This window comes from Rhinatrema bivittatum, chromosome 1 (assembly GCF_901001135.1).
Source record: "Rhinatrema bivittatum chromosome 1, aRhiBiv1.1, whole genome shotgun sequence".
In the NCBI taxonomy this organism is placed as follows: Eukaryota; Metazoa; Chordata; class Amphibia; order Gymnophiona; family Rhinatrematidae; genus Rhinatrema; species Rhinatrema bivittatum.
The window spans coordinates 222,704,631-222,724,103 of NC_042615.1; the positions used below are offsets into that span (position 1 = coordinate 222,704,631).

The 19,473-nt window shown below is 43.0% G+C and overlaps 1 protein-coding gene across 2 annotated transcripts in view; it reads right to left on the reverse strand.

Annotated features, from left to right (window-relative positions):
• The window catches only part of GRK4 (G protein-coupled receptor kinase 4), a 329,347-nt gene that overhangs the window by 37,941 nt on the left and 271,933 nt on the right, over positions 1–19,473 (reverse strand). For both annotated transcript variants that reach the window (XM_029592025.1, XM_029592029.1), the window contains exons 10-11: positions 2,600–2,637; positions 866–955 (exon numbers count right to left, since the gene is read on the reverse strand). In XM_029592025.1, coding sequence (XP_029447885.1) covers positions 866–955; positions 2,600–2,637 — 128 coding nt within the window. The remainder of the gene's footprint in view (positions 1–865; positions 956–2,599; positions 2,638–19,473) is intronic.

A 19,473-nucleotide genomic window follows, 5' to 3' on the forward strand; every position in this document is an offset into this window, starting at 1 on the left:
GACAAGACAAAGCCGAATGACATGCTGGTTTTGGAGAGCTGGAGAATAAAATACCATAGGGGTAATTTTAAAGCAGCCTGCATAAATTTGCTGTTTTTACACCTAAGCTATACCAGTTTTCAAAGCAAACTTACTTGTGAGAAAATTATCCCATAAATACTTCCCAAACAAAATTATACCTATTAGTTTGTGTGGGGAAATTTTGAGGAAAGTTATACCCATACTTCTCCAAATCGAAAGTGTGTGTGTAAATGCAAACCCTGCCCAGACACCAGCACCTCCCCATCCCGCTGAACACCTCTCCCCAGTGCACTTAAAGTTACCTGCAGAGAGGGTATAAGCCCAATTTTACACATATATTGGCCCGTTAGTTTTTCAAAAGGGCCATTTTTCTGTGGTTAAATCAGAGTTTTACCCACAGAAAACCCTTTGACAGTTACCCTCTCTCTATGTACTCAATTTTTTGCCTGTGCACTTGTTCAGAAGATTATGGTTCAAGTCACACTGAAGAGTGGCTCAGATAACACGTGTTCCAGCACAGTTATTCGATGTTCAGAAAAAAAAAATTGAAAATATGGCTCTGTCCAGCAGAAAAGTATTGAATTCTACTATAATAGCTGAGGGGCTCCACCTTTTGCTCAGTCCTGTTTGCTAGTCTGGTTTGTTTATATGGACTATCCTTTATTTGTATTGTTGGATTTTAATTTTGTTTTTATTGTATATCACTTTGGCATCTGTTCTTGGTCTGGTAAGCAGTATAGAAATATTTTAAGTAAATAAACAGTTCTTGCCACGCTGCAATCCTTACTGTTTTTTCTAGTATGCAACTTTCATTGTTAGTTAAAATAAAGTCTCTACTACATACCCATATATCCAACAGTTCCAACCCTCCCTCGAATTGTTTCTCCTTCAGGGATCTGCACAGCTAACCCAAGATCGGAAATCCGGATGTGACCTGTTTATGTTGAATAAAATTAAAGTAAAGCTTGAGGTATAACAGTTTTTGCAATATTTCCCAGTTTAACATAAATGAAAGTTGTTGATTTCAGCTCCTACATTACTGTCACTTCTTTCCCTCTCCCCAAAATATATTGTTCTTCTCTCCTTCAACTAAGCAAATAAATTACTGAAATGTTATTTGGGGAAGTTGAGAGATTATGACAAAATAACCAATGAATTCAAATTTGAGTGAAGGTACCATGATAAAGGTTGATCTCTCCTTGCCTTTCTTAAAACAGTTTTCTTCAAGTATCCTTTATATACATATTTCGAAATGATAGCGTATAGGAAATAGAGTCCCACTGTTTTAATGGTACATAGCTTTGGTGCAGTTTCAATATATTTTGAAGCTTCTTTTTTTGCAATTACTGAAAAGCAAGCTAGACCATTTTATGCATTCATAGCTGCACACAGAAGAGGCAATACTGAATCCACACCAATTTTAAAACACGTTATTGCCACATATTATATTTGAAATTGTTTATGTAGCTCCTGCACAATTTCCCTGAACCTCTCAGAGCTGCTATCTGAAACAGATTCCAAAATGACCTCCTGCACCAAATCTGATTGGTCGTAAATAACATATCAGAAATTGCTTGAACCAAATCGGACACCATTCCATGTGAGGCTACTTGTGGCATTGTTCTGAAGATGTCGCTGTCAGGAATACAAGGGGAGCAGCTTAAATAATGTCAGACAGCCTTGCAAAACATTTTAAATTTCCTTATTACACTTGGTTCAGTGCTTGCACAGAAAAATCAGCTAAATACCAGCTTTCATAAAAGGATTCACAATTAATTCACAGAGGTCATAAGTAAACCACCTCGAGGTTTCTTTTCACCCAGAATTTTCTACATAAACATGCATTAGGTCAAACTAATTATCGAATAGTGCTCTAAATTCAGAAAAAGTACCCAAACTCAATCACTAATTCTACAGTGTAAGAATGTTTCCAATCTCACCACAAAAGTGAACACACACTACAATATACAGGACACCAAATATATAAATAAAGGAGGCGTCTTATATAGTCCAGAGTAATTTTGAAAAGCAACAAAACAGTGGCTCAGTAATCAAGCTTGTCTGAACAGATCACCGCACATATCAAGGGGTTTTTGTTTTTTTTTTGTCTTTTGCCTCAAAAGACCATATCTTCTATATAGGACACTTCATGTTCTTCATCATCAAGACGTACCACACTCCAGTGAAAGCAGCTCATTGATCCAGGAAATCCCATCAACAACCCCAACTGCAACAAAATGATTTCCAAAACACTGGCAGCACCTTATGCTAGTGGTCATTGGCTCTGAATTTACCTGCAAATGCTGCTGTGTTCTGCCATGCAACACCCAGGTGCCAAGGAGCTGGGAGACTGCTGACCGTTTCAAGCAGTGCTACCTACGCAGGACTCCCACAGAAGCCTGTGTCCCTGCTGATTAAGTCACTGCTATAAAACCATCGCTTTCTCGTTTATAACTGCCAAGGATTTCAGATCTGTAGATGGCAGTGCTAGCTCCAGTGGGTTTCTGGCTCTCCCTGCATTACACGCCAGCTCTTTTCTAGGTACTGCTACGCGTCAAATGGCCACCTCCATACTTACCACGGTCATCCAGAAGGATGTTTTCAGGCTTTAAATCTCTGGAAAGTAAAAAGAAGCAGAGTGACCCAAAATATTCCTCTCTTGGTCTGCAACGTTATTAACTATTTTACGTTTCTGATGCAAAGGAAGGTTGTTTAGATACAATTATAATGTTTGGATATCTACTACTGCAAAAGTCAGGATTCTGTGCTGCTACTACTACTTAAATGATTAAATGAATAAATGAACTTATCACAACTAGACTATAAGAAGTTAAACGTAAACAGATCACTAAATAACTAGCATTTGATACACCTATGTTTACCAACACTTTAAATCTTTTTGAAACCCTGTTGATCCCCCTTAACATTGTAACCTTCATATTTGCTGTAGACAGTTATGATGGATTTATAATTATGAATCTGAATGACGGTATATGAAACCCGATAAATAAAACAAATACTTCTTGCCACTTCTAGAGCATCACTCTACGCATTCAGCACTGTACAAAACATAAAAGAGACAGGAGAACTTACAATCTAAGCAAGACAAATATTCAGGGCAAAAGCGGCCTATAAAGGAGCTATAACTGTTGAAAGGGCTTAATCATTATAGCCTTCTGTTGGTTTTATATATCTCAGTCCTCAATGATATAAGAAAATAAGTTCAAAACTCAGATCAAACATAAGCATGGACTAGTCTTCCCCTCTCTTTACCTCAACACTCTGTTAGTACATCCAACTTGGAATTTTTCGTTCAACTATTTAATGTCATCTGAGCCTGTTATATGGAAATTTAGATTTATTATTATTATTATTTTTTTTTTTAAAGAAATAAAGGTCAAGAAATGGATTGCAGGCAATACCATTTATTGGATTAACAATGTTTTCCCCTTCCAAAGAATTGTTCTCAATTTTTGTTTTATTCCACCTATTGTGATTGGTCAACCACTTCAAAGCAGATTACATTCAGGTACAGTAGGTATTTCCCTGTCCCCAGAGGGCTCACAATCTAATCTGTGTTTCAAATTCTTGTTTTATTTTAAAAAGGTTGATCCAAGATATTTTTCCTAAGCTATCATGTTAGCAGTAGGCATGTGCTTTTGCTTTCAAATGTCACAAAAACAGCAACAAAACAAGTTGTTTCATTTCGTGTCATTTGAAAGTGAAAAGAAATGCTAACAAAATTTAATTTCTATTTTGTTTAAATTTCTTATTTACTGCATGCTATATGCAAATAGTACACACTAAATAAGAAATAAAATCAAAACCAACGATATAGAAAAAAAGCCACAAAAAGAAAGACACCCACACAAAACACCACAAAATGAACAAAACACCACAGAAAAGGAACTGGAGATTATTATAACATGCCACCAACCATGGATCCAGGCCCAGCACTGTGTCCTGTGATCTTTTGGGGCCTCTCATCAGCTTTATAGGGCCAGCACCCAGGATTTTCTTTTCCATGTTACTGTTGCTAGTAATAGCAGTGGCTGTCAACTTAATTAATTGCAGGAAATTTCCTGTGGCACAGACTGATGACATCAGCACTGCTCTAACTTAAAAGGAAGCTCACTCCTCTGGGTAGGTACCTGAGGAACAGGTTCTGATTCTTCGTTCCCCTGCGTCTCGCTGCTCCTGATTCAGCCCTGATTGAGACCTGGGCCTGGTTCCTGATCTTGCACCTTGCCCTTACTCTCGTTTATCTCTCGCTTCTGAAAGGACTTTGCCTGCCTCACCACAACTGTCTCACGATTCCGTACTGTGCCTGGGCCCTGTCTGTCAGTGGTTCCAGGGTACACTCTTCCAATCCTGTGACAATTACTTGTCTATTTTCCCCACAGTTCTATCTTATTTGTTAAATCTGAATTTATTCTGCAGATAGGGCTGCAAGCTCTTCCAGGCAAGGTTGCAATAAAACACGTGGACTACTATAATTCCCCTAATGAAACTGTTGACTTAGCGAAACATGGGCCATGTTGGGACTGTACTCCGAATACAGGGACTGAATATGTAGAAGCAGTATTATTTTGGGACTATAACATATACATTTTCCTACTTTAGATATTGCCCTTGGATTGCAGAAGAAAGGCTTTGTTTGATGTCAAATTTATTTATTTAGGCCTTTTATATATTGTCGTTTCAAAAGAAGATCACAACGGTTTACAAAATCAGCTTTAAAATTCGTGGTCGACATTCACAAACTTTTTCAGCCTTCATATTCTAGGTCAACACAACAGCAAATGCATATTCTTGTTCATATCCATACATATTCTAGGTCAACACAGGCAAATATATAATCTAGTACATATTCATACATTTTCTAGATTGACACAACAGAAACTACAGATTCTGATTCTAATAATACACTTTACATTGTTTGGTCCTTATTGTTCGCTCTAACATTGTCTCTGGTACTGACATTGACGTTATCAGCATTTGGAGATTTTATGTTAAATCATATGCATTTCTAAAGAGCCATGAACTTCGATAGTAACTAACGTGTAGGTTTTTCAATTGATAATTCTTGTATGGTTTTGTGGATAATCTATGATATTGTTTAGAAGTCTTAATGTTTCTCATTTTTAAGTATATTAAATAAGTGATTAAATGGGATTCAGTGCTTTTGAATTAATTTGTGTAACCACTGTTTTTTATATATTAATTTTTTTGTATGATAGGTTTTTCATTAGCCAGTTAAAATTTTGCCACTGACAAATCACACACTGCACACAGATTTTAGGAAAAACAAAACAAAACACTGTACCTCTTTCCTCTCCTGCAATACTAAAGAAAACCAAAAGATCCTACTGCAGTGATCAAATGGGCATAGAAAGTTAGTTACTTTGAAAACTTTTTCATGCATATTGTCTGGTTGAGTAGTCTGTCTTCCTCATTACTGCAGTTTGCTAGATTGGTACAATCTTGCAGCACTCCTGGGACACATAGCTCATAAACCACTCAATTCCTCGCCTCTACCCAATGCATGCTTACTATGATTTATTTAAACATCTTATATTCCGCAAATCTAATCTGTTCAGCATGGGTTATAATTGTCCACTCAGATTAGACCTAACACCACACATTTAAAATAATAAAGTACCTTCATATCTATATACACAATAAAATACAGTTTCTGAACATCCTAATTGCCAGTTAACACAGTGCATGAAGTGGTGGTGACCTGCTCCTTGCCCCGCCATCCAACATGGACTAACCCAGCAATCACTGTACCACAAGCAGAAGCCCACTAAGGAAAAGCTCAGAACCATCTCCGTGCCTGGATGCTGGAGAGGCGGGAACCCAGGAAAAAGCCACTGGCCAATCCAGCCCGGGTTAGAAAATGTGCCAGCCCAACATTGGCCAAAACAGGAGCAGAACAACATAAGCAGGATATAATTTTGTTATATTTCTTAGCTCAGGCAATGGATTGTGCACTTTGTACATGACTCATTCTCAGAGAAGGGCTGGTCATTCTGATGGCAATAAAGTGGCTCCAGCCTAGAAGACAACTTCCCACCACTGCTGCACTGCAGCAGGCAGAGGTCATCAGAGGTCCAGGCTATCCAAAGGACAGACTTCAATTTTAGATCCTACAGGATACCACGAGATCTCCAAATGACATATTTTGAGCAGTGGAAGGTGCGAGCCATGCATGTTACTTTGTGCAATGAAGATGACATGAGTTATGATCACACCCTTGAGCACAATTCGAAACACAGGATCTGTGTTGGGTGTTTACAAAAATCAGATCTGGGGAGTATTTTTCAAATATTAAATTTTTTAAATGCAATTGAAGATGTATAAAAAGATGTAGACAGTGGGACTATGATTACAAAATTGGAAACAAAGTTACAAATTGCTGGTCCTCAATATGCTGTCCCTTATATTTTTAAGGTGAAACCTGGAGAGTATAGGTGGTAAAATAGTTGTAAAATTTGGTAGAGATGAATTTCCCTTTATTATTAAAATTACTGTCACTGAGAGAGGTTAAACTGGAAGGAATACATGAAAGAGCTTCTCATATGCTGGCCCACGTATATGGAATTCCCTTCCTACAAACCTCAGCTTGGAAAACGATTTTTCTGTTTTCAGGCATAATGGTCAAATCATGACTCTTCCAGAAGTCTTTTTGTGGAATAGATGAGAGCTGTTGTGCACCTTGATTGTTTTAGCTAATTGTTTATTCTTTTATTCTGTTTGTTCAAAGGCTTTTCCTCTTATGTAGACTATTTATTTTACATTTTGTGTAACTTGCCTTGAGCCAGCACAGACAAGGAGTATAAAAATGTCACTTAATAAATATGACTCTGAAGTGTCAAAACATAACAGTATTCTCTATCAACCAAACTTTTGAGGCAACACATTTGAACTGAAGCATCTTTTTGCTTGATTCAGGTTAGTAAAGCATGTGCGTGTGTGAGGTTAAACAATGAACTAGATGTTGGATGGACTTCTACCTTGTAAGCTGAAATACTGCTCTTTCAAGAACTCCTGGAATGATGCTGGGCAAGTCGCTTTTATGCCTCTGTGACTTAGTTTAACCAGATGTTGCTGGGTAATAGTATTTGCACCACTCCTTCCCTCTCTCATTTCAAAGTTCTCAAGCAAATGATCAGTCACCAAAACCAGAAGCTAGACCTTACGCCTCAGAAGGAAGTGATTGCATGTATATTTTTGAACCTTTTAAAAATGTAAAGCCCTGGAACCTTTAGAGGGGCAATATATACTAAATAACTGTATATAATTATCATCATCTGAAGTATCTGAGGTGACTAATGTTTCAGCTTCATCTGCACGAAGCAACAGTGACCTCCGGTGGGCAAAGAGATGAATCACAAACAAACAAATCTACAGAAAACAAGGAAATGCTATCAGATCCCTGGGTGTAAAAAGTGTGATGTGAATGGAGAGGATCTCTGAGTTACAGCTGCATCTGAAAAGACCAGAACAGCCCTTATTTCTGAGACAAGCTAAACATACGCACTTGATCTTTTACAATCATTTTGAAAAATAAGAAAAGTCAGCCCGTTTTTAGGAGCATGCTAGGATAAATAATGCCATACCACAAACACTGCAACAAAAGCCACTCTGAGTTTAAGAGAACAGGAGGGCCATGCTCAGGGAATGAAGGAGACTGGCACAGAATGCAGCAGCAAAGATGGCACACAGAGGACAGTGCCTCACAACCTCACAAGAGAGAAGATCTTATAGTCTGCTCATGGCAAATTAGAGAGGGTTTAATGATCGAGATTGAGAAATGGATGTTGTAAAAGAGATTAGCCCTGAATGCTAGAACAAAACAGAAAGCATTATTTGGAGCAGATTTCCCAAACCTGACTTCCTCCCAAAAATATTTATCAAGGAAATAAAATTCTTATAATTCAACAGCTACGCAATGTGGGCATCATTTATAACGTGGTTCTTTCTTTTCAAAATCAATTTAAGAATGTTGAGATCTAATGGTGGCACAGAACGAAGCCATTTTTGTCTCCATCCAATTTTCGAACCAATCCTTGCTGCTGTCATGAATGGAGTTTATCTTGAGCTTCCTGATATGATGATCCAGGCATTGCAGCTTTTTCAGAATGCTGCCATGTTTATACTTACAGGAACATGTTTGCATGAACACACAACTTCACACCAGTCCTTGAATCACTGCACTGGCTACCTATAGCTTGGCAGATAAAGTTTAAAGTGATTATCATCATCTATAAAGCTTTAAATAGCCAGGAGCCATTAAGTATCTCATCGGCGCTGAAAATCGATTGTTCTTCCTGTATGTTGACGTAATCCCACTTTCCCAGCGCTGGGCATCAGGGTAACTCTGCCAGGGTGGGGTATCACACAGTCTCTTAGGGCTTCATGGGCTCAGGGACAGAACCATCTTGCAAGGGCCCAAATTGGGCTGAAATGCTCTCCCAAAAAGTCCAATATCTACGCTTTACTTGTTCTCCAACTTCAAAATGAAGTCATAGTCCATATTCTTAATAAAAATACTGGTTATAGTTGTCAAAATTCATCAAGTCAGTTCACTTCTCTTCCAGATCACAATTTCCCCAGTAGTTACTCTTATTCCTTGTTCTCCCAGCTCCTAGAGGAATCCAGAATAATTCTACATTATCTCTATCAAGTCATCAACCAGCACCAAGTAAACCCTTCTCATTAAAAAATGATTTTATTCTGGACTATAAAAAAGAATAACTTTATGTTTATAATATGTATCCTGTTATACCCTTAATTCACATTTGTTAAGAAAATACCTTTTGAATCTTGTAAACTGTTGTGATGGCTTCACCAAATGACAGTATATAAAACTCAACAAATAAATAAATATCCAGAAGTTCTCTTTAAGAACAAGCACTTCCCTTCCTCTCATCCCCAAGTCTCTTTTCTGACTCCACAATCTCCAAAAACCTCTGAGGAATCCCAGGCAACTCACACCCCCACCCCCATTCTGCAGGCAGATGCAGCTCCCAGTCCATTCTGGAACTTCTCATAGGCACCACTCTCCCTGGGTCCTGCAAACGTCCAAAAACTCTCCCCCCTAGATTCATCAAAAAGCGTTAACACATTGATAATGTCTGCGATAACAAAAAAAAGGCGTGTTTATGGAAATTTTGGAATCCCCGCACCACACGGTAACTTACCACTTCACATTGGTAGTATCGCGTGGTGCGGTTAACTTAGCGCACCCTGTGATAATCCTTATTTTCAAATCTTGTGCTGAAGGAGAGAGGGGGAGAGAGAGAGAGAGAATCTACAAGGCCCTCATAGTAGTGAAGTATTGATATCTCATAGGAGGGCCATCTAATAAGTCGAGGTGAGGTGTTGGATGTGGTTTAGGGGCCAGTTTTGCATGTAGAGTTAGATGTACAAACAGCAAAGTATACCTTAGTGAAGATTTGATGTCATTTGGAGTGAGGAAAGTCTCAAAATGATGACATTTCTACTATGTTCTCTCATCCTAGCTTGATGGACTCTATAAACAGGGTAACATCAAGCTAGGGTGAGGTAACATAGTACCAAATTTCATCTTTGTGAGACTTTCCTCACTCCAAATGATGTCAATTCACTAAGGTGTACTGTGCTGTTCGTATATCTCACTCTACATGCGAAACTGGCCCCTAAACCACCACCACCACCACCTTACCTTGACCTATTAGATGGCCCTCCTATAGAGAATGAGTTATGCTATCGCACAGTGCGATATTACCCTCCATTTGACTAAATCCTGCCCAATCTCCTCCCTGATCCTGCCCCTCCAAAAAATTTGCATTCGCGCCACGCATTATGAATAATAACGCACGCGATAACACGTTAACACCAGGACGCATTTTGAAGAATGACCCTGCCTGTTCGCGGTGATATTCAAATTGCTGGCGTCTAGAAACACTGTACTCTCCCTATTGATCCAGTCACTCCAGGACCTGTATCACTTCAGAAGGGTGCCTGCTTCTTCTCTGTTCACTTTCTCTGTAACACAGCTCTGTCTCTGATGATACTATAGGGAATGGCACCTCAACTGGGGGTACCCACAAGAGATGGCATCATACACCTCTCACGCCACACTTCTGGCATGGCTAATCCAGACTCTGCTCCCAGATTCCCTTCTTCAGAAGAGCAGTGTCTCGCCCATGTGCAACACTACCTTTTATATCACTCCAAACAAACGCACCCATCAGTTGAGTCACCCTTCTTCTCATACCATCGGCATATACCTTCTTGCCCTTCATCTGAACTTAAAGCTGGAAGTTTTCACATGTTAAAATATAGGATACATTTTTCTCCTCTATTTCCACAAAACAAACTGCTTACAGGAAAGGCCATCTGAATTCTCCTCCTATGCTAGCCATTCCCCACGTGTCCTTTGCCTCAACTTGTCCAGGGTTGACCTTTCCCCATTGTAAACTTTTAACCTTTCACAATATACATAAACCCAGTAAAAGCAGATCTAGCCATCTGGGACTGCTTGATGTCCCTTCAATAAGGCTTATTCATTTGGCTAAGGCACATGAAAGAGCTTTTATGTAGCTGGGCCCTTTCTGTGGAACATGTTGCCTGCCCAACTCTGAGCAATACAGTGTCCAAATACCTTCAGGAAACAACTAAAGGCATTCAATTTTACACAAGCTTTTTAGTGCTTAAGTTGTTTAATGTGTGCAGCTGGCTCTAATCATTTTGATATCCGTTTATTGTTATGCTCGTTTTCACAATTTTAATATTGTATACGTTTTGTTACTCACCTCAAACGATACAGCGTGCAAGGATTACAAGTTTTATTGTTATTAATGTGCAGATATGAGCCCAAACAATGTTGCTGCTGTAGCAGCAGAGGCTTCTGTCCTTCCTGCTCTATACTTCTAGCATCCAAATACAAGCACTGCATGCTCCCCGGAGGTTAGCCCTGCTTCCAATACATGACCTTTAGCAGTGCTGCCCGAGTTCAGATAAAAGCAGCTGTGTTCACATTTTTAGCCTCAGGTATGCATGGGTACAAAAGATATACACATACAGAGGGGTATTATTCCACTAAACCAAGTAAGCATCACTAGACTAAGAGGTCAATTTTAAAAGCATTGCAGGATCAGGTGACGCGGTGAGCTGAGCGGTCGTGGTTGGGAGCAGCTCTGGGCGCCACCCCTCCTAAATCTACCAGCATCGCCTTTAAACGCACCCCGCTATTCTTTGTTTTGATGGTGTGGGATCCGTGTGAATTTTTGCATCAATTTGCATATGATACCAATACAGAGATGACAACTAGAATACAAAAAAAGGATAAAGACAAGGTGAAACTGATAAAAGGTAAAATGGCTGATGGCTAGGAAAACCAAGGGCCTTCCAGTATTGATGACGCAGCTATAGCATCGCCGATTGCAGCAGTAGTAAATGCTCTAGATAAAAAACTAGAGGCGATTAATGATAATATTACAGATCTGAAAAATATTATGACAGAAACAGGAGATCGTATGGATGTTCCTCCCTAGCTTTAGAAAGAAAAGTTAAAACATTGAACAAACAAGTGCTGGAACAAAGTCAAAAAACTGACGATCTTGAGAACTGATCGCAACAGAAGAACTTATGTATTGTGGGGTCATCGGATTCTGTGGGAGATGAAATACTAGCGGAGACTTTGCAAACATGGCTTCCATAAGAACTGAACTTACCACAACTAGTTGGCCTTCTACATACTGAGCATGCCCATAGTACGGGCCCCAGGACACAGGCTAATGCAAGGCCACGTGTCGTTATTGCTTGATTTTTGAACCATGCACATAAACAGATGATTTCAGCAGGGACGTGCAAACAAGGTCTCACTTACAATAATCACAAGATAGAAAAAACTTGAAATAAAACTACCGTAGTGACTTTAAAACGGAAAGCATTTGCTGCAGTATGTTTTGAAGTAAACTGGCGAAAGATTTGATTCCAGCCACAATATCCTGTTAAGCTCCGTGTATGGTAAAAGGGGAAGATGAACTTTTATGAATCTGAAGCAGATTTCTACAGGCTCAGTTCTCAGGCAGTGTTTCAACTGACGCAATTTAATAATTCTGCAATGCAACACCTACACTTCTCAGGAATAAGGCGTGCATGTCTTCGGAGCACTTGATCAGTGAAAAGAACTGTAACATATCATCAAACCACATGGAGATTCTGATTTTTATTTCTCTTCTCTCAGGATTTATGACATCATTAGTGTGGGGACAATGTTTCTTAGATATACAATTATGTGGCTGTTTGCTCTTTTTGCTAAAGTATTTAACTGCAGTTAGAACGGTTAGATCAGTGGGGGTGGCACCCTTTGCACATTTTTTTATCCCAAGTAGCGATATGCCAAGAGAGATTTGCCAATTTGTGTCTTTTTCTCTATAGTCACTGCTGAAAAATCTGACTAGGGGGTATCTGGGAGGAAGATCATGGGAAGTGGGGAGGTGAATGGGGAGGGAACTTTTAATAAATTATTGTGGGTTTTATGCAACCATAACTGGAGTTCTCCGAGTACTAATTGGATTTATTTCTGAGCTAATGTCTATGATGTACTTGACATTTTACATTTGGCTGTTCAGTTATTAGGGATGTCTCTGTGTTTTATAAGGTGGACCATTGACAAGGAGAATATCAAAATGTTCTGCTATTGCCAATACTTAGCATACAGTGATAATGATTACATTGAAGATTATTACCTGGAATGTGGCGGTGCTGCATACCCCCATAAAGTGTGAAAACAATTTGTCAACATCTTCGCAGATTAAAATGTGCAATCGCGCTTATTCAAGAAACTCACTTAAGTGACGAGGAACATATTAAACTACAGCGGCAATGGGCATCTCAAGTCCATTTTGCCTCAGGTTCGACCAAGAGTTTCATTTCAGCTAGAAAACTATTATAGATAAAGATGGCCGTGACACAGGGCCGGATTTTAAAAGGGTTACGCGCATAAGGTATGCGTGTAACCCTTTTAAAACCCCCCTGTGCGCCGCCGAGCCTATTTTGCATAGGCTCGGCGGCGCGCGCAATCCCCAGGACGCTCATAAGTCCCGGGGCTTCGCAAGGGGGGCATGTTGGGGGTGTGTCGGGTGGGCGGCGTGAATTTCAGGGCGTGGCACTGGCCCGTGGGCGTGGTCGAGACCTCCGGACCAGCCCCCGGGTCGGGTGAAGGCACGCCAGCAGCCCTCTGGCTGGCGTAACTTTAGCAACAAAGGTAGGCGGAAGGTTTAGATAGGGCCGGGGGGGGGGGGGGGGGGGGGCGGTACAAGGAAAGTCCAATTTCAGAGCGGCCTCGGAGGGAACGGGCAGCGTGCGCAGGGCTTGGCTCGCACAAGTTGCACAAATGTGCACCCCCTTGTGCGCACAGACCCAAGATTTTATAGGCTACGCACGTATCTTATAGAATACGGCGTACTTTTGTTCTCGTCTGGTGCGCGAACAAAAGTACGCGCGCACAGATTTATAAAATCTACCCCACAGGGTCTATATGCCCTCATTTCATGGCAGTGGTATTTCTGTGGGAGATTTGTTCACAGGATTGGATTTGAGGGTGAAGTTGACAAGGAAGTGGTCACTTCAAGGAATTTCAGTTATGGTTATATTCAGATCATTTATGTGGAAACCCGAGGAGTTAATAAATACCATGTTAAGGCAATTGCCTTTCTTGTGAGTAGGGGAGAAAATGATTTGCTTCCAGCTGCAAGAGAGAAGGGTATTGTATAAAATGTTGGTGGGGGATGAAATAGGTGATGTCGGTGGGTGGAGGTTGAAGTCGCCTAGGATTGTGGTTGTAGATGGATTCAGATTGAGATTAAGGATTGCCTCACACAGGAGGAGTGCATTTTTGGCAAGGAGTCCGGAAGGGCTGTAGGTCAGATATAGGCTAATGTGTTGGGATTTCAGACATAGCATTTCGTAAGGAGCAGGGGTAGAAACATCTAACATAGTAAATTTCAGATGGGTTTAAAAAAAGACAGCCAAACCTCCTCCTCTTCATCCTGTTCTTGGTCTATAAAAGTATGAGAAGTTAGGTGGGCAGCAATGGTTGAGAATAGGAATGTGATAATGTTTCAAGTTTCAGTAACACATACAGAGTCATAAGATCTGGAGGCAATGAGGTTGCAAAGGATGGCAGATTTCTTTGTAATGGATTGTGCATTGATGAGTATGAAGACCAGGGTAATAGTTGCAAAAAAATAGGGTGCATGCTGGCTAATTTAATGTTGGTGAGGATTCTTGCTTGCAAAGTGTGGAACGGCCATCGGATAGCTCCACCACTATAACATCCCTGGCCTGTGATTATAGGGATATGGAATTGAAATGAGGGAGCTGATATATTGTATTCACAGCTTTCCATGATTTTGGTGGTTATGCAGTTCAGAGATGCGAATTAGGCAAACACAGGGGCAGGCTCCTTTGCTGTGCTTCTTTGTGTGCTCCATGGCACGAGTGCCCACGGCGTCACTGCCGTGGTTAACTTGGTCAGCGGGCCATGAGCAGGGGAGTCATGCAATGCCATCGCCTCCCACTCGGTCTCCTGTTTCTGGTGGCTGGAAAGGGGGGGTGGGGGCGTAGTCTTCCTTTTTATCTTTTCATCCAGATCTTATTATTCGGAGGATATTAAACCCTATGGATAAGGATTTTACCCATCGTGTGAGGGAACATGACACCAGCTCTCACACTGATTATCTTTTACTTTTTGCATCACTTTTTAGCAAAGTAAATGTCTGTAAAATTGAAACAATTGTTATATCGGATCACAGCCCTTTATCTTGTGATTTTCATCTTTTAATTGGAAAACCGCCCTCTTTAATGTTAGATAAAGCTTCTCCAGCCTATTTACAGAAATGCTGGCAGGAATACAAAGAACATAATGCTATTCATAAAGAAAACTCAGCTTTATATTGGGAAACTGGGAAAGCGGTGATGAGGGGGCTAAATTACCAGCTATCTGATTGGGAAAAAGAGGAAGCTAAAAGCCGATATATTAGAATTGGGATAAGCAAATTAATTTTAAACACACAAAATTGGTTGCAACATCCTTCATTAACTCACAAGCATGAGTTTATGAGAGCCCAAAAGACTCTTTGGAGACGGAAAAATACTGAGAATCTGCACTTCCTGCAGGGGTATATGTACTAGGTGCTGACGTCAGATTGAAATCTGATCCGTCTCCAACTGCTAGCACGAGTACACTATAGCCATTAGTCCTGAGTCCATCTGCTACACGCTAGGAAAGACTGATTTGCTGCATTGTAAAGCTGATTATTTGATACAATCTTTTCAACATAAATTCTATCTTTATGGAAATAAAGCTAATAAGATGTTGGCCAATGTGATTCGTTCACAGAGAGGTACTAATTTCATTTTTGGTATTAAAGATAGACGTAATATGGTACATTCTTCGGTAAAAATTTGCTCAGTTTTTCAGGACTTTTATGCTTCACTTTACTCTGCTGAAGTTGAGAATTCAGAATTAGGGGAGAAGTTTATATGGAAGACAATTCTTCCCCAGGTCCCTATGGCAGATTTTACCAGACTAAATGCTCCGTTTACCTCAATGAAATTTTACAGGTCATAAATAAGCTGAAAAATTTAAAAGCCCCAGGACCAGATGGGCTAGATGCTGCTTTTTATTAGGTGTTAAAAGAATATATTGCAGATGATCTGAAGAATTTATTTGAAGATATGGCCTGTAAGATCATTATGTCCCAGTTTTTGCAAAATGCAGTGATAGTGGTGTTACCTAAGCCTGGAAGGGATCCAAATTTGGCTAGTTCTTATAGGCCAATCACTTTACTGAATCAGGAAGTAAAGATATATAATGCTGTACTTGCTAATCGGATAAAACATATACTACCCTCTTTAATTAATAAGGACCAGGTAGGATTTGCCCATGGTCGGAAATCTAATGTGAATGTGAAGAAATTGCTTTTGGCATTGGAGCACTGTCATGTGGGAAACTTGAGTGATCCCTTATTAGTGGGATGTGACACAGAGAACGCCTTCAACAGGGTGTTGTGGTCTTTTTTTAAAAATGTATTGCAAGCTGTGGGCCTCACTGGACATATATTTGATTGTATATGTGCCTTATATTCTCAACCCACAGCAGAGATTATGGTGAATGGTCTTTTATCCGATAGGTTCATGTTGGCAAGGGGGTCTAGACAGGGGTGCCCTCTCTTATTTGTTTTAAAATTAAAGCTCCTGGTATATCATTTAACGCACAATCCAAATATTATGGTAATTGTAAAGGGGGGACATGTTTAAAAACTTTGGGGTAGATTTTAAGAGGCGCGCGAACAGCCTACTTTTGCTTGCGCATCAGACTCAAGCAAAAGTACGCTGGATTTTAGTAGATACGCGCGGAGCCGCGCGTATCCACTAAAATCCGGGATCGGCGCGCGCAAGGCTATCGATTTTGTATAGCCTGCGTGCGCCGAGCCGCGCTGCCTCCCCCCGTTCCCTCCAAGGCCGCTCCGAAATCGGAGCGGCCTCGGAGGGAACTTTCCTTTGCCCTCCCCTCACCTTACCCTCCCTTCCCCTACCTAACCCACCCACCCGGCCCTGTCTACACCCCCCCCTTACCGTTGTCGGGGGATTTACGCCTCCCGGAGGGAGACGTAAATCCCCGCGCGCCAGCGGGCCTGCTGCGCGCCGGGCCGCGACCTGGGGGCGGGTACGGAGGGCGCGGCCACGCCCCCGGGCCGTAGCCACGCCCCGTACCCGCCCCCAAAACGCGGCCGACACGCCCCCGAAACGCCGCGTCGACCGGGCCCGCCCCCCGACACGCCCCCGACACGCCCCCCTCCGAAAACCCCGGGACGTACGCGAGTCCCGGGGCTCTGCGCGCGCCGGGAGGCCTATGTAAAATAGGCTTCCCGGCGCGCAGGGCCCTGCTCGCCTAAATCCGCCCGGTTTTGGGCGGATTTAGGCGAGCAGGGCTCTGAAAATCTACCCCTTTATTATTTGCGGACGATATTCTGATGATATTGTCCAATGCTAGAACCTTTTTGCCTGCAATCCTTGCAGCTTTTAAAGAATATGGCTCTCTCTCAGGACAAACTAAATTTGGACAAGTCTGAGACTCTAGATATCAAAGTCCTCGAGAGGAGCAGGATAGGGGGGTACGCGTACATGAGATCTCTTCCCCAGCGAAGGGAGAACACATCGCAGGCCGGACAGTCCTTCTCCGGAAGCAGAACATGCTCACCTTGTGATTGTGGGGAGAGGCGAACAGGTCCATGTCCGGCATGCCCCAGCGATGGAATAAGTCTGCTGCCACCGCCAGATTCAGGGACCACTCGTGTGGCTGAAAAGACCGGCTGATGTGGTCCACCAGCATTTTCAGGTGACCTGGCAGGTTGGTGGCATGCAGATACATCCCTCTGGAAAGGGTCCAATCCCAGACCTATATTGCTTCCTGGCAGAGAAGGAGTGAGCCCGTACCGCCCTGCTTGTTGATGTATCACATCGCTACTTGGTTGTCCGTCCTGCTGAGGATGACCTTGGAGGACAGCCTGCCCTGGAAGGCCCACAAAGCATACCGGATTGCCCGCAGCTCTAGGAAGTTTATCTGGCAGCAGGCCTCAGCCACAGTCCAAAGGCCCTGGATATGCAGGCAGTCCTTGTGGGCCCCCCTCCACCAAGGCAAGGCATCAGTGATGAGGGTCATCTGGGGGGACGTGGGCTGAAATGGGAGCCTGGTTTCCATATTGGGCATTGTTGCCCAGTAGGTCAGGGAGAGGTGAAGAGGGTCTGTGACAGTCACCGGTGCCTCCAGATTCTGGGATGCCTGCTGCCACTGGAACCGCAAGGCCCACTGAGGGTCCCTCATGCGGAGACAGGCCAAGGGGGTCAACACAGAGTGAGGCCGCCATATGGCCCAGCAGGCAGAGCAGCAGATGAGCTGGCACCCTCTTTCTGTTGTGAACGAGGATGGCCAGCGAGGAGAGGGCAACCGCTCGATCCTTGGGCAGAAAAGCCTTTGCTTGTGCCGTATGCAACCTGGCACCGATAAAATCCAGCCGTGGAGATGAATTGAGATGTGACTTGGGGAAGTTGATAACGAATGCCAATGTCTAAGGTCTGAACCGTCAAAGCCAGTGCATTCAAGGCCCCGGAGTGGGAGTTGCTCCAGAGCAGCCAGTCGTCTAGGTATGGAAAGACATGGACCAAGCAACGCCCGAGGTAGGCAGCCACCACCGCCAAGCATTTCGTTAAGACGTGTGGGACTGAAGCCAGCCCAAAGGGCAGCACTTTGTACTGAAAATGTGCCGTCCCCACCAGGAAACTGAGTTACTGCCTGTGGTTGGGGACAATGGCAATATGAGCGTAAACCTCCTTTAAGTTGAGGGAACAGAGCCAGTCTCCTCTTCGGAGGAGTGGGATCAGCATGCCCAGAGAGACCATTCTGAATTTTTTCTCTTACGAGAAATCTGTTTAATGCCTGAGGCTGAGGATGGTGGGTGAGCCACCATTCCTCTTCGGAATAAGGACATAAGAACATAAGAAAATGCCATACTGGGTCAGACCAAGGGTCCATCAAGCCCAGCATCCTGTTTCCAACAGTGGCCAATCCAGGCCATAAGAACCTGGCAAGTACCCAAAAACTAAGTCTATTCCATGTAACCATTGCTAATGGCAGTGGCTATTCTCTAAGGGGTAGATTTTAAAAAAGTGCGCCTTCGTGTACCCCTGTTGGCGCACCAGGCGCAAACAAAAGTACGCTGGATTTTAGCAGATACGCTCGTAGCCGCGCATATCCGCTAAAATCCAGGATCGGCGCGCGCAAGGCTGCAGATTTCGTGTAGCTGGCGCGGCCTGCCGCCGTTCCCTCCGAGGCCGCTCCGAAATCGGAGCGGCCTCGGAGGGAACTCGCTTTCGCCCTCCCCTCACCTTCCCCTCCCTTCCTCTATCTAACCCACCCCCCCCGGCCCTATCTAAACCCCCCCTACCTTTGTCGGGGGATTTACGCCTCCCGGAGGGAGAAATAAATCCCCGCGCGCCAGCGGGCCACTAGCGCACCGAGACGCGACCTGGGGGCGGTTCCGGAGGGCGCAGCCACGCCCCCGGACCGCCCCAGGCCGAAACCACGCCCCCGGACCGCCCCCAAATGCCACGCCGATCGGCCCCGCCCCCGACACGCCCCCCTCGAATAGAAGCCCTGGCCCTGCTGCTTGCAGTGGACCGGTTCTATCGCATCCACCGCTAGAAGGACGGAAAGTTCTGATTGGAGGACGACTTGATGGGCAGGCGTGCCCCATGATGGACATGGGGAAGCGGTCACTGGGAGCCTGCTGAAGTTCAGGTGGTAGCCCTGGCAGACAATGGAGAGGACCCAACGGTCTAAAGTGATCGTTTCACAACGGCAGATGAAGCAAAGAAGCCTGCCACCGACTG